This window comes from Pundamilia nyererei, unplaced genomic scaffold (genome assembly GCF_000239375.1).
Source record: "Pundamilia nyererei isolate P.nyererei 1_Seehausen unplaced genomic scaffold, PunNye1.0 scaffold00028, whole genome shotgun sequence".
NCBI classification, from domain to species: Eukaryota; Metazoa; Chordata; class Actinopteri; order Cichliformes; family Cichlidae; genus Pundamilia; species Pundamilia nyererei.
Genome location: NW_005187429.1, coordinates 287,007 through 301,349, shown reverse-complemented (window position 1 = coordinate 301,349; position 14,343 = coordinate 287,007). Strand labels below are relative to the sequence as shown.

At 40.7% G+C, this 14,343-nt stretch overlaps 1 protein-coding gene across 2 annotated transcripts; it reads right to left on the bottom strand.

Moving 5' to 3' along the window:
• Window positions 1-11,768: 11,768 nt before the first annotated feature.
• LOC102204262 (uncharacterized) lies at window positions 11,769-14,343 on the bottom strand. Of its 2 annotated transcripts, XM_005728277.1 has the most exons (5): window positions 14,184-14,343; window positions 13,975-14,082; window positions 13,224-13,452; window positions 13,023-13,115; window positions 11,769-12,940 (listed from the first exon to the last, which is right to left on the bottom strand). In XM_005728277.1, the coding sequence occupies exons 3-5, from the start codon at window positions 13,416-13,418 to the stop codon at window positions 12,326-12,328; spliced, it is 903 nt and encodes a 300-aa protein (XP_005728334.1). In that variant the 5' UTR covers window positions 13,419-13,452; window positions 13,975-14,082; window positions 14,184-14,343; the 3' UTR covers window positions 11,769-12,325. The 2 variants fall into 2 exon arrangements, with proteins under 2 accessions (XP_005728334.1, XP_005728335.1); XM_005728278.1 differs by lacking the exon at window positions 13,975-14,082.

The window sequence follows — 14,343 nt, the reverse complement described above, 5'->3', positions numbered from 1 at the left end:
GCCGAGTTAGGAAGGCAGCCAGGCCTGCAACCTTGATTTGAGGCCAAGAGGAGATAAGTCTGTACAAAGGGAAGCCCTTCCCTCGCGTTAGATCATAACGCCTTTCCTTGATAACGCATGGATGTTGACTAATCAAAGCTGGTCTGTCCTATATAATCAATAGCATAGGTGGAGGATGTTTTTTTTCTGTGTGAGTAGATGTGGAGATGTTACTTCAAGAAACTGCGTGAAACATCTTTTAAGCCCCCTATACAAATGATTTCAGACACATCTGGTGTGAAGTCTGTCTTAAAAGGTTTTTCATTCATGGAGCATAGTTAAACGTGGAGGGGTCTTTTTTCGTGTGTGGAAATTTCCACATCTGCAAAACTGTGACTGCTATACTGTGGATCTGCTAATAAGTGCTAGTATTGGCAATGACTGTGTGAAAGGTCCTTGTCAGGATACAATAGCACTACTGTGGACTTGTAATGTGAGGCCCTCAATAGGAACACATCGGATAATAGGCGCATTGGAGGGGGGAAAAATATGAGCACTATGCTAATTTCAGGTCAGTCACTTACACTGCAAGACACCACCAAAAGTGCTGATGGGCATAGTTCAAACAAGCAAAATATATACCCGACGCCTTAATGTGTATAAACAGAATGCAGCATTTCCTGTATCTGTGGAGCATCTTCCTAGTTCTGTATCTTCATCCCACTTATTATTTTGAAGCACTGACAACCTTTGAAAGACTGCTGTGAGCGATTTAGTGCAGCATATGTAGGTCGTGGTGTCTCGGTACACGATAAAACCAGTGGACTTTCACCTGGCTGTGTTTGTGGGAGCAGCTGGTGACTTCTTTTGGCAATATAAATGAAATAAAACTCTTCCAGCACATCCTGCAACCATCCACGGGTTGTTTGGAAGAATTAAGGTAATTAAGATGAATGTTTTTTTAAAACAAAACAAAACAAAACACTTGTTTTAACAGTCAGGTTCACTCTCTTTCCATTTTGCTGTTTGTGTTGAGTGAGTTTGTGTTCGTTCATTCTTTTTACACAGTGTTGAGGAAAGAACAATAAAACTTGAGATAGTCTAAGGAGACAGAGTGTAAGGCCTGTCATAAAGCAAAAGACTGATATGGGAATAAAAAACGTAAACAAAGGAGCACTCAAGGACATTAGATCTTTCCATTCTTGTTTCTCTTTTACTTTTAGCTCTATTTCTAATACAGTAGGACTATACAGTGGTGTCATAGGGGAAATCTGTTTTGTGCCCTCTGTCTTTTTGCAAGGCTTTAATGGGTCAACGGGTTGAAGAGTACTTGATCTCTCAGTTCATGGCTGCTGTTCAGTGCAAACAGAGCAGAAAGTTAGCTTTCTGTACTGAAAGTCAAAGATCGCCCTGACAGCTGTTGGTCAGCAGAAGTGTATTTACACCATACACAGCATGACTGTAGGCTGTTTCCTCACATCTGTTTTTCCTCTGCTTTATTCATTTCGCACACCTAAACCAGGTTGTTTGCATGACTCTGAGCTAGATTCAACTGGTCATGAAAATTGAGATGATGCAACAAGCCTGAAAAAAAAAAGGTGATTCAGACACACATGACATGTGTTTGTAGGTCACGTAGTAAGAGACTGTGAATGTGTGAGTAATGCATTATATTTTGGAGAATAATGGGTGTGGACTCGAGCGGTAAATGTTTATAAACTTTTTCTAAAATTATCAAAGTGGAAAAGTGACTTTTCAAAGTTACCAGTAGGGTGCAGATGAATCATTAAACGCAGTGTGCTGGCTACCTTTGCCTCTCGTGGGTCAAGGAGAGCTTTAAAAGAATAGTTCAATATTTGTGGAAAATACACCTGAAATAAAAAATGAAAAGATTCCACTTCAAATGTTCTGCATTTGAAGCTACGATCACTTTGGTAGCTTAGCATAAAGACTGAAAACACAGGGAAATGACTGACATACACTGCCATTAAAGTACGTATTTGCACATTTCAGTTCATATTTGGTCCACATTTCTTTGCATAGTTGTTTTATTTTAGCCACACTTTAGGATTTCTGATCATAAACATCCTGTTAATGGTCATAGCAAAGCGTTTAAATTTGGTTTAAATCTAGACTTTGAATAGGCCACACTCACTGCTTTTGAGTGGACTTGAGGCTGAGTTTCAGATTACTGATCATCAGATCAAGTGCTTTTGAATTCAGGGCATGAACTAATAGCTGCATATACCACCACCATGTTTAGCTGTTATGATGTTCTTTTCATGAATTGCTGTGTTAGTTTTATGCCAGGTGTAAGAGGACTTGAATCTCACAAAAAGTTAAACTTTTGTCTCATCTGCACATCTGCACATCTGCACAGGCTTTTCCACTTTTTTTGGGGAGAGATTTGAGACGAGCCTTTGTGTCCTTCTTGGTCACCTTGTTCTCTCTCGTGGATGCCACTTTTGCCCAGTATCTTTCTTATTGTTGAATCATGAACTCTGACCTTTACTGTTCTTTAGATGTTGTTCTTGGCTCTTTTGTGACCTTCTGGATGAGTCATCAATGCACTCTTAGAGTAACCGGTATGCTGTCAACTCCCACAAGATTCCCCACTGTTCCAACGTTTCGCCACTGGTGGATAATGGCTCTCACTGTGGTTCACTGGAGTCCCAGAAACTTGGAAATGGCTTTGTGTTGCTTTTTCAGATCTTACAGCGAACCTTACTTAGTCACACAGATGCTTTTCAAGTGATTTGTTGATTCAACAGGTATGACAGTAATCAGGTCTGGATGTGTTTAGTGAAACTGAACTCAGCTTCCATGATAATTGACACAATCGCTCCCTGTCTAATATTAACATTTGTTTAAAGATTTGAAGCATTTAAGTGTAAAAAATGAGCAGACTTGCTTTGTGTGGTTATCGTTTTAGTCCTTTAAAGAGAGCATCCACATGTTTAGTGAATTTGTGCAATTGCTATCACACATCACACGCCAACAAACAAAACAAACTGTTGCATTTTATTTGATTGTAAAGAGATGTTATCAGTAGTCATGTTCTCATCTCTTGAATCATAAATTTGAGCCTGACCTGTATTCAATATTGATTGTCTCAATAAGGTGCAGTAAGTGCTCTGATAAGACCGTCCTCTTGATGTTGATAAGGTTGTTACTGAGTGACTAACCAAGGCAAACGTTCCTGATATATAGAATCAGGGAACATTAACATCCTAATAGCACTGTTTGTCTCTGCCTGTGACCTCCTGGGGGCAAAAGTTAAACCTTGCCCACTGAAGTATGCCTTTGTCTTCAGGTATTTATAATTGTCAGCAAATTTTATTGCCGCTTAAGAGAGAGAAGGAGCAGTCTTCTTACACGAAAGCTGTTTGTCAGACATTGTTGAAAGTAGTTTAGTCACATAGAGAAAGTCACAACCAGACAGTCAGCTGACTCATTCTCAAAGGAGTGGGACAAACCACAATGTGTAAATATTATAGACTCTTAAAAATGGAATCAGCAACCTTTGGCTTTTATCTACACAAGCCGAAAGCACAAGACTGGTAACATATCAAGTTTAACAAATAACCAGTTATGTGCACTGCCCTTTAAAGTCAACCATAATTTCATTAAATTATTAACAAAAGGCAAAACAGTGGCCACCCAACTATGCAGCTCGTTTAAAATTCGTTTATATGAAGCACGTACCTGAGTACACTTGGTTCATACAGAACAAGATGCAAACAGTGAGCGTAATTGAGCTAACCCTAATCCCCTCAAAGCCACAGTCACTGTACGTCAAGCTCTCCATCATAGGCCTAATATCTTTATCGCCAGCACCAAGTTTAGACACAGTAAACATGCCAGGGCACAGTGGGTACTGATGACACAGCTAAACAAAGCTGCAGTAACACTCTCAGTGGGTTTTCACACAGTGCCACACTTAAATCGCAGTTGTGTACAGGCTTAGGATTGGTGCAACCCCTTTAAAGCGTCTCTGTTGCCTCTTGCGCTCTATTACATGGCGTCTCTCCCACAAATGTAACTTTTTCAGGAATGTGGAAATCCCACCTAATTCTTCTTCTATTTTTTTTTTACAGTGAATCTTGGCAGCAGCATCACATTCCAGCAACAGCCACAGATCAGCCTCGACTGACAAAGTTGGACCGCTCGCTAAAGTGGAAACTGCACCTTAACCAGCCTGTGTTTTGGTTCCTGAGTAAAATATGTGAGGTCAGAATGCCAGGATATTAGCTGGCAGGCAAGACTGCACCCCACTAAAGGGATGCATGCGGACTGTTGGGCAGATATTCATTCCACTGCACAATTTAATTACTTAGTAAGTTTGCAAGTATTGTTGGAGGTAATGGCTGGAGTAATATCTTTTAATGGGAGGGTCTGTGGTCTGTGGCATACTGAGGGGCGACTGTGATAACAGCCCCTGCTGTGTTGCGGGTGGGTTTCAGCTCTAACTTGCCCTTCACACAGGAAAAGTTGATGCGCAACAGGAAAACTGTGTTTATATATAAACAGCGTGCACGGCTGCTTGGATAACTGGGTTGTGGTTAAGGTGGTGTCCAGCAATATAGATAAGGAAAGGATGGATGGGTGTAGCTGTTGATATAGGCATCAGTAGAATGGAAAGTAGGTGAGGGTCACTGGTGTGGGAATTAAAGAAATTATGGACTGCACTGACTCAAAATTGTGACTATTTAGAGAACGCACCTCTTTCTCCTCATGTCAAAAATCAGAGCCGTGTTCACTATCTACCACCATTGGAAATAGTGGACATGGCTATATAGTTTCAAGGCTGTATAGGATGTAAAAGCTAAACCCAAAGTGGTCTTCCAACTCACACCTTTAAGGCTAGTCTAGTCTTGTCAGGCAACCAGTGGCAATTGCAGGAAATTTCGACTCCTCTTTAAGAAACATGTGGGGATTTTGTTATCTTCTGACAAAGCCGGGCGAAATGTCTGGCTGCTTTGATATATATTTTTAAAAAACATCTACAAGAGATGCAATGACACTCTCACCCATCTTGCGGCATGAAAACAAAGAATATATTTCCCAACTAGCCAAACAGCTTTACAGGGTACTTAAAAGTTGATGGAAAACCTTTAAAAGGAGACTCTTGCATGGCTCTGTGTCTCTGAAGGTTGTTTTGGTTAAGCACGTGCCCTCACGCGTAATGGAAAATTTACAATTGATTAACTCGGCGCTGGCTAAATTACACATGACTACTTGAAGGAGAAAATTGTCTGCCATGTTTTCAGATCAATGATTGTCAGTTCTGGAGTGGGTAAACCAAGGAGAATGAGGAGGTGACCCAAATAGCCCAGATGTTAATGATCCCTTGTTAGGCACACGGTGAGGATAAACAAACACCGCCCTTGAAAAAAGCAGGTCATGTATTGCCAAAATATGACCGCTGTAAATCAAAGGTCAGTGCTATGCTCAGTACTGTTGATAAAAGTTATTTTAAAAGTACTATGAGGTGCAAAGGACTTGAACGTGCAATTAGCACATGGAATGGGGACTTTGTCTGAAGGTTCTCGGTTATCCAGGTCACTGTAGTTTAAGGAGATTGGAAAGAAAAGCGTCTGGACTTCTTTACGTTTCTTGAAGACATTTCACCTCTCATCCGAGAAGCTTCTTCAGTTCTAAGAGCAACTGGTGGAGAGCTCTCCACCAGCTGGCACCAGTTGGACTTTCTTTCCAAGCTCCTGAGACAATGGGGACATTGGTTTTTCTGCTAATATGCCCCTTGCAACAGGTGTCCTCCTCAGAGCCTTTTCTCTGATAAGTCAAATTTTTTTAAAAACAAAGACCCATGGAGTCATGCTTTACTTCTGCACTGGATCCACCAAACTGTAAACTCAGACCTCAACGACTAAACTGAAACTGAAAAAGTAAAGAGGAGAAAAGTCCTGAAAAGCAGTAACACTAACACAAACGTGTCCGTATAGCACGTCCCCCATGTGTTCATGAGAAAACTTTGAACTCACATAATATGTGACTTGACCCACTTGCCCACCCACCGTGGCACTCTCCACTGTGCAAGTCTGACTGAAGACATGAAAATCATTAACATGAATAAAAGGAACTTGTGTTTGAACAACATAATGCTGTAACTTTTTTTTTTACCACACTCATGAAGCCATGAAGTTATGCATGTAATGATTTCAAGGAGAAAAATGTCAAATTTGGATTCATCACCCAATCAGATCTGTTGCCACTGATTTTCAGTCCAGTTCTTGTATAATGTGGAATACCTCTGCCTTTATTCCCTGTTTCCCTTCCTCAAGAATGGCATCTTTACAGCCGTCCACTGAGACCATTTTATTTATGTAGCTCAAAATCACAACCACAGTGGGCACTTTTATTGTAGGGCAAAGACCCTAAGAAATGGGGCTTCAGTGAACAGCAGTTGGCTCATGCGAACGGCATTTCTTAGGTCCCATGTCAGATGTTTGTTGGATTTTTTCCCCACTTTCTTAAGGACATGACTTTCAGATACTGTTCATCTGTTGTAGGTAGTTTTTCAGGCCTAACAATTCTTCTTTTGTCCTCCACCTGTCTCGTTTCCTCATTAGTTAAGCACAAACTCCACATCATGCCAAGTTTGGGGGGTTTTTTTGTGTTGTTGTTGTTGTTTTTGGCTAACAGCTCTTTAAGGATCATCTTGCTGGTTGCAAAAATACTATTTTATGCCTCTTAAACAATATATTTCTCATTTTTGTCAACAAAAGAACAGATTAGTAGAAAAACGTTTCTGAAAATACAGTTTAAAACTTGTCTTTTGCTTGTTATGTTGTCGTGTGTATCACAATGGTGGTTGGTTCCTTGAGTTGGGTGCCCTTTTCATGCTTGAATGGTTCAAAGGTCAGGGTCGATTGGCTTACCAAACAAAAACAACATACCTCTGAAATGGTCAGGTACAAGGACGGGACTGAAAGGCAGCCAATGTCGAAATAAAAAACTTTGAAAGACCTTCAGAAATCCTGAAGAACTATTGCTCAAGACAAGAAATAAAGCACTACTTAAGACTTTCACAACTTCCTGTAGTGCTAAACACTGCATTTGGTCACCGCTTTTCACACAATTCACACAGAAAAGCGAAAGATTAGGAATATTTATTTTAATAAAATGTAGGTTAAGGCCTATTGTTTACATCTTTTTAAACGTCTGCGTAATTCTGTGTAGTCCATACAAACAAAGCTTGTGCTTGCTTCACTTTCACAAGAATCAGTGCACAACATAAACAAACAGTCACAGGTTAAACAGGGGCATGACCAAAATATCCGCATATGGGTGTTTTGTTTTGTTTTCTACCCTGTCTGCAGCGCATCTCCGCGGGCTGATCCGACAGGATGACAAAGTGCTTCGAGGGTGACGCCAGCTGCTGTGGGCGGAGCTAGGCGTGACCCCAGACGAGGAAGACGAGTGCGACGTGACTGCCCAGCGCTGTGAAAGGATGTCTACGTTGTGCATATTTATCCTCTTACGTCAGAGTGACACACCTTCAGGAAACCTCAGTAGCTGCTTAGTCGGGACGACGAGCAGGTTCAGAGGACTCATTAGCTGCTCTCTGCTAAACTTCAGAGAGGTTCGAAAACGGGCGAAGCTCCAGGAAAAGGCGACGCAAACCTCGAGGATTTTTTAGTCCCACGCGTGTGAAATCAGTGATAGTGACAGGGGTGTAATGTAGCCTCACCTAACCTCAACTTTGAAACAGCCTATCTCATGTAAAGATGCTATATGATTTATTATTATAAATCATGGGTGTCAAAAATAAGGCCCAGGGGCCAGAATCAACCCTGCAAAAACTCCAGTCTGGCCCCTTTGCATTGCATTGCACTGTATTTTCTTTTACAGCTTTTGCTACATTGATACTACACTGAAGTAATAAGTAACAGAAAACAATAACATTTCTGTATTTATTTATTTTTTATTATTTCTCACAACACTATAGTGCTGGTACATGTCTTTCATTTACTAAAGAAGCATTTCTTTATTATCTAGAGAAACTAGTATTAACTAATAAAAAATAATATTAACTCAGCAATTAGTTAATGTCTTTAAACTTATAGAAAGGGGGGTTTTGCTGGCTTTGAGGTTACAGTTGTGATTTGTTGCTATATAAATGAAATAAAGTGAGCTGAAGTGAAATGGATTGGTCCGACCTGCTTGGGTTGTAGTTGGCCCACAGTGAAAAATTAGTTTGACACACTATTACAGACAAACCAGTGAAAAACCCCAAAATAAAAACAAACAGCTGACTATTACAGAGCCATTTGAATGGTGTGACTGATCTGCCCAGTTAAGTAGGTTTAGTAGTCTTTAATGGAAAAACTAAGGCATTAAGCAATAATGACAGTAAAATATTTGTGTAATACACTAGAGGCAGGCAGTCTTATGAGAGGATGTGGATGTATGAGGGCTAATATTAGCTCATTTTTCCCTAGTGGAGCGGCCATGTGTCCTGGCCTACTTGTAAACAAGCGGCAGAAAAACCGTGTGGAGATTAATCCGGTGCATCCTCACACACACAGACATGCAGTTTGGTTTTGTTAGTGAAACAAATCTTCACAGCTTGGTGGGATTGGTATGTGTGTGTGATCCGATATGTTACGTTAGTGTAAAGTAAGGAAGTCCTCGACACCCAGAGATCAACGTATCAGTACTAGTTTAATATGCCGGTGAGGATTCTCTGCACGATATAGCGTTCAGGGGATTAAAGCTTGAACCAGTTTACTCAATCAGTAAACAGAAACCTGCAAGTTAATCTTTCACAGTCGACGAGCTGACGAGCTCCAGTTTCCTCTCACTGTGCACTTATAACAAATCTTGCCACTCCTTTTGTGTTTTGTTTTGTTTTTTTTGTTTGATATTCATATGAAACTTTGTCTTTTGCTGTAAAATCTGGAGCTTAAAAACACAAAGCATAAATTAGAGAAGAGATGTGAGGCAGTGAAGAAAGAGAAATGCTGTTTTGTCTCCCGTCCCTCTGTGTGTCACTCAGTCACATGCTTAGTGATTCTGTCTGACTGCCAGGCTCATTCTCTGAGTGTAATCTCTGTTGACCAGTCAGAGGAGGGAGCGAGGGCAAAAAAAAAAAAAGATGGAGGACTGTGTCGCAATCTAGGTCGTCCACTAGTAATCCCACAGGGTGGAGGTTCTGTTGTGGGCATTCACTGCCAAATGCTGAGCTCAGCCAACTCCTCTTCCTTGTGCCTCTGTTCGCTAAATTCTTGTCTCATGACAGACCTCCCTCAGTTTGCCCTCGACTCACATGCTCCGATGATATCTGCTAGAAATTCCCCAAGTAGGGGGTATTAGTTGATCATTCAGTCCATCTGATAAGTTTGTAATTCAAAAGCGCTGCGTAAGCCCTGAAACAGAGTTCTTGCCAAGCTGATGATTCAGGATGGAGATACAAAGGTGTGAAAAAGTACATAATGCCCTTCCTGATGAGTATTTTATTTGATATTTCTCAAGTTTCATATCAACATACCCATTTAAAAATTAGACAAAGGCAACCTTAGTAATAAAAAAATGCAATTTTGAAATGACGCTTTCATTAACTTATTGAACCCGAAGAGTAATAACTGGTTGCGCCAGCCTTGGCAGCAAGAACTGCAATCCAACATCTGTGATAACTGACACCGATGTTTCACATCGCTGTGGAGGAATTCTGGTCCACTCTTCTTTGCAGCTACATTGGAGGGTTTGGGGCATGAACATCTGTTTAAGGTCATATTAAAGCATTTTGATTGCTTTTAAATCTGGCCTTTGACTAGGCCACTCCAAAACCTTTGTTTTGTTAGCGCTGAGCCCTTGAGAGGTGGACTTGCTGGTGCGTTTCAGATCACTTTCCTGCTGCATGACCAAGGTGCTCTTGGCATTCAAGGTATGAATCCATAGCCAGATATTCATGGTACCATCAATTACTGCAAGTCATCCTGAAGCAGCAAAGCAGCTCCAGACCCTCCAGCTTTTGTCTCTCCACAAAGTAAAGAGTCTTGGTGTTCATCAAGATGTTTTTTGGCAACCAAATAATGGAATTCTCCCATTATTGTTATTTTTTGCCCAGTCTGTTTCTTATTGATGAATCATGAGCACTGACCTTAACTGAGGTGTTGTCCTGGCTTCTTTTGTGACCTCATGGATGAGTATTCAATGTGCTCTTGGAGTAATTTAGCAGGCCGGCTAATCCCAGGAAGATTCACCACCATTCCAAGTTTTTTCAATTGGTGAATAATGACTCTCACTCTGGTTCACTGGAGTTCCAAAGGCTTTATAACCCTTTTCATAGATGTCAATTATTGAGTTTGTTTAGATCAAGTTTGATGTGTTGTTTTTTGAGATCTTTTGTCATGCTTTGTCAGACAGGTTCTATCAGATTTGGCAACAATCAAGACTGCGTGTTTTCCAGTGAAATTGGTTTCTTGCATTCCAAGAAATGTGATTAATCATCATTTCATCATTCATCGTTTAACAGGGGGACAGTACTTTTTAACACAGGGCCAGTTAGGTTTGGATCGCTTTTTTCATTTTAAAATTGTGACAAATATGCAAAAAACTAAATCAAAATCAGGAAGAGGACAAATACTTGTTTACTGTTTTACTTTAAAGGCTATGTCGTAAATGTTCTTCATTTGAAGAGGATGCAGTTTTTTATTGTTGACCTGATATTAAATGTTTGCTGTGTCAAGAATCTGCACAATTCTTGTGTTCCGTCATAGTTTACAGCAAAAACCTAAATGTCGAAATAAAAACATCACCTTCACTACCTTCATGGTTCCATGTGGGCTTTCTTCAGTTAAAACTCAAAACATTTCTGGCAATCTCAACTGCTTGCACATCCTTTTACAGTCATGCTTCACCTGTTCCCAAAAAAAGCTGTTTGGAAGCATCGCGTTTGAGAGGGTCACGCAGCACCCGTCCTGCCTGGGCTCATGACTTGCATAATCTGCACGACTTGGTGTCCTTACAGTAGGACATGGTGGTGGAGACTGAAATACTGTCCCTGCTTGACCTTCAGTTTCAATCACTAGTACAAGGATTGTGTACCCTTGAGTATTTGTACTGCACGGTTTGTGTCAAAACAATGTAGAGTAGGACACTCATAATCCCTGATTCTTTGCTTTTTATGTTCTATTGTACATGTCTGAACTAAAATCCACTCTGCAGCCCACAGCCTGTTTGAAGCTGCAGGGTCAGGGTGAATAATGGCAAAGGGTGGATCTCTTTCCTTACCGCACTGAAAAGTATGCAAGCTGCTTGCATTGATTATGTTTCGGTGACCGAAACACTGTTTTTCTCAAGTTTCCTCCATTAAAAGGTATAAAGCTTGACACATGGACACCTGCTGCAATGTAATGCATTTTCAGAGTGCAGATGCAAGGGGCTGCACCTGCCCTTTTGGCCCATTCCAGAACTCTTGCCTGACGTGGACGCTAATTCACAAGTCCAAACTGACCTTAGCATGCGCTCGGCTAAAGGAGAGGTTCTCAGTCCCAGACCTCAGTGACCTGATTGCTGGCTACTGACATGACTGCACAGGGCACATGCTTTCACGTTATGGTCTTTTTCCCTCTCTAAAAAAAAAAAAAAAAAAAAAAAACAACCTCCAGTGTTAACCATGCTAATCACATTGCCGGCTAGGTTATGGTTCAGCAAGGTGCAGGTCATGTGTGCTGAAAATAGAAAAGCAAACAGATTTCATTGCCCAACTCAACCAACTCTGCAACCTCTGGGAACAAATGAAAGACCTGATATCTTGCATGATTAATTGTGTCTGATTTTTCCCACTTACAGACATTAAATTTTTCACAACCTAACAAAGCATTGTCTATGCATTCTGTTAGAGTATCTTCTGTAGTGTAATAAAGACTTTTGTAATGGTCAGCAAAACTGCATTAAACACCACAAAATGGACAAATATATAGGTATAAAAAAAAAACCCCCCACTTAATTGTGTTGATTTTAATACAAGGTAGGGCGTTTGGAAGTTCAAAGTAAAACTCTACTGCCCCCTTGTGGTCAGTCTGTAGTGGCTTCAGACACATGTATAAAACGTAGTGGCCGCAATCACAAAAAACCGTGATAAGCCACAATTTTATTTTATTTTTTTAACTCCAGGAAACATCAGTATTTTCCCTAAACCATCAATTATCTACAACTAAAAAGTCTACAGCCAAAACTAAAGACATTATATTACAAACACTCGACATTAAACTACATGCCCACTTTGATATAAAGCCATATTTCTGTTTTTTCCAATAAAACTAGCATATCCCCTTCAAAACATGAAAGTGTATTTTAATAGGAAGATTTTTTTTAACTATCAAAAACGGGGAACACCGGGGGTAAGTGCTGGAAGGGCGTAAGTGAGGCCACTGCTCTGCGGGCTGGTGAACAAAGGGACAGCTCCTGGGTGAACCTGGAGCGAGGGAACAGAATACACAGGTATCCGTTTGACGGGTGTAGTAGTTCCATCAGCAGTGGCCCAGTGGTGTGTGCTGCTCCCTCCCGTGCAGACAGGAGAACTTCCAGCTGAAGCTTGTAGGATGAGATGCTGATCGGTGTCCCAGCCGAAGCACCTTTTTGTCCCAGTTCGTCGCTGTGTAGGCTGAGTAAAGTGCTCCACCCGGACTGGCAGACTGAGTGTGGGAGTGTAGGCTTGAGCAGAGGTGCAGTCTCTCTTCAGGATTGAGTCAATAGAGAAAGGGCCATTAAACTTCACCTCAGGTTTGATCTGAACAGTACTGCGTGGTGCGGGCTCTAGAAAGTGGAGAGGCCTAGGCGGACAGCTCAGGTTCTTGGTCTCCAGTCTGGACGCCAGAACAGGGAAGAGATGGAGAATTTCCAAGAAGTGTTCATGCACCATCTCTGTTGTTATCTCCCTGCAGTCCAGCATCCAGTACACAAGCTCACGATTCATTGTGCCCGGAACTAGAATCTGAAAAGCAAACAGTACACATGAGTTTTATTTACAGCCCTTTGTGTGTTTGATTTAAATAAATTTTGGAAAAGATGCTTACCTTGACAAAACATTTGTAACCTGTTAAATACCAACTGATGTTGTTGTAAGCATTCCTTTCATCCTTATCAATCACTGAAATCTTGTTTTTCATCTATAAGAACATCAAGTGGAAGGCTTTAAAATGGAAACTTGTGTTTCATATTGGGTGTTTGCATTTATCATAACAGCAGCAACAATAAACACCACACTTATTTCTTACCTGAGTAAAAGTCAGCATCTTATGTGGAGAATACTGGAGAAGGATGGCAAGCTTAGCCAGGTAAGTGGTATTTTTGCTACAGAACGCACTCAGAGGGTTAGATAGATCAGTCAGAGATTTGTCATCTCCAGACTTCTCATCTTTGTCCTGCATCTTCTTTGGAGAGTCAAGTCGAGTCCCCTTCAGTGTCTTCATAAACTTTACCAGTTTGCACCTGAAGCGGTCAGCTCTGGAACAAAAAGGGGATTTCAGGGTGGACAACTTCAGGCAAATGAGCATGTTTTTATAAGATGATAAACCAGGTCCACAAGTGCTGGAGTCTGGCTCCATGCTGAATGTTTCAATGAAGTTTATTAAACTTCATTGAAACATTCATAAACATTTAATATTAAACTTTTCATTTACAGAACTGTTAAAACTTCAGACCTCAACCAAATCAGCAAACTTAGACTAAAAGGAAAACAATTTTTTGCCATTAGTGTAGCACTGAAATTGTGCAAATAACTCAAATTCTTCTTGATAAGAAAAAACTAACTTGAAGTAATTTGTCTTGTTTTGAGGAATGTTTAATTTTGCAATGACTTAAGTGTCCAGTAACATGAACTTAAAACCTGGCAAAAATGTGTTGAGTAAATTAAATTGTGAACTGCTCTGGTTAGATTGTAACACTCTTTTTGTCTTCGCCACGTTGCGTCGCCTCAGAAGTAGCCAACCTTTTAATTAAATACAAGCCTAGCAGCACAGAACTCACTTTGAAAGTTGTTTCAACGTAGAGGAACAGCCTTCCAGCAGCTGAAGGTTAATTTCAGAAAATCTTCCCCTCACCTATAGTCATTTCCCCTCACACTTAGTTTAGTTTCTAACGTTGATTTGAGACACACCACACAGAATACATAATCGAGTAAAGTTGTCAAACCAATAAGCAATCTATTCACATGTTAACAGTACAACTTACTGCACCTCTCATTTAAAGTCAAACCAGCAGCCTTTTGCTCCACAGTCGTTATTTAAATCAACGACCCCTTTTCAGATTCCTCCACTCATAACCTGCACTGAAAGCAGGATTACAGCTTTACTCTGGTGAATGGTTGTAAGGCTGCAACCCTGACCCATGTGTTTT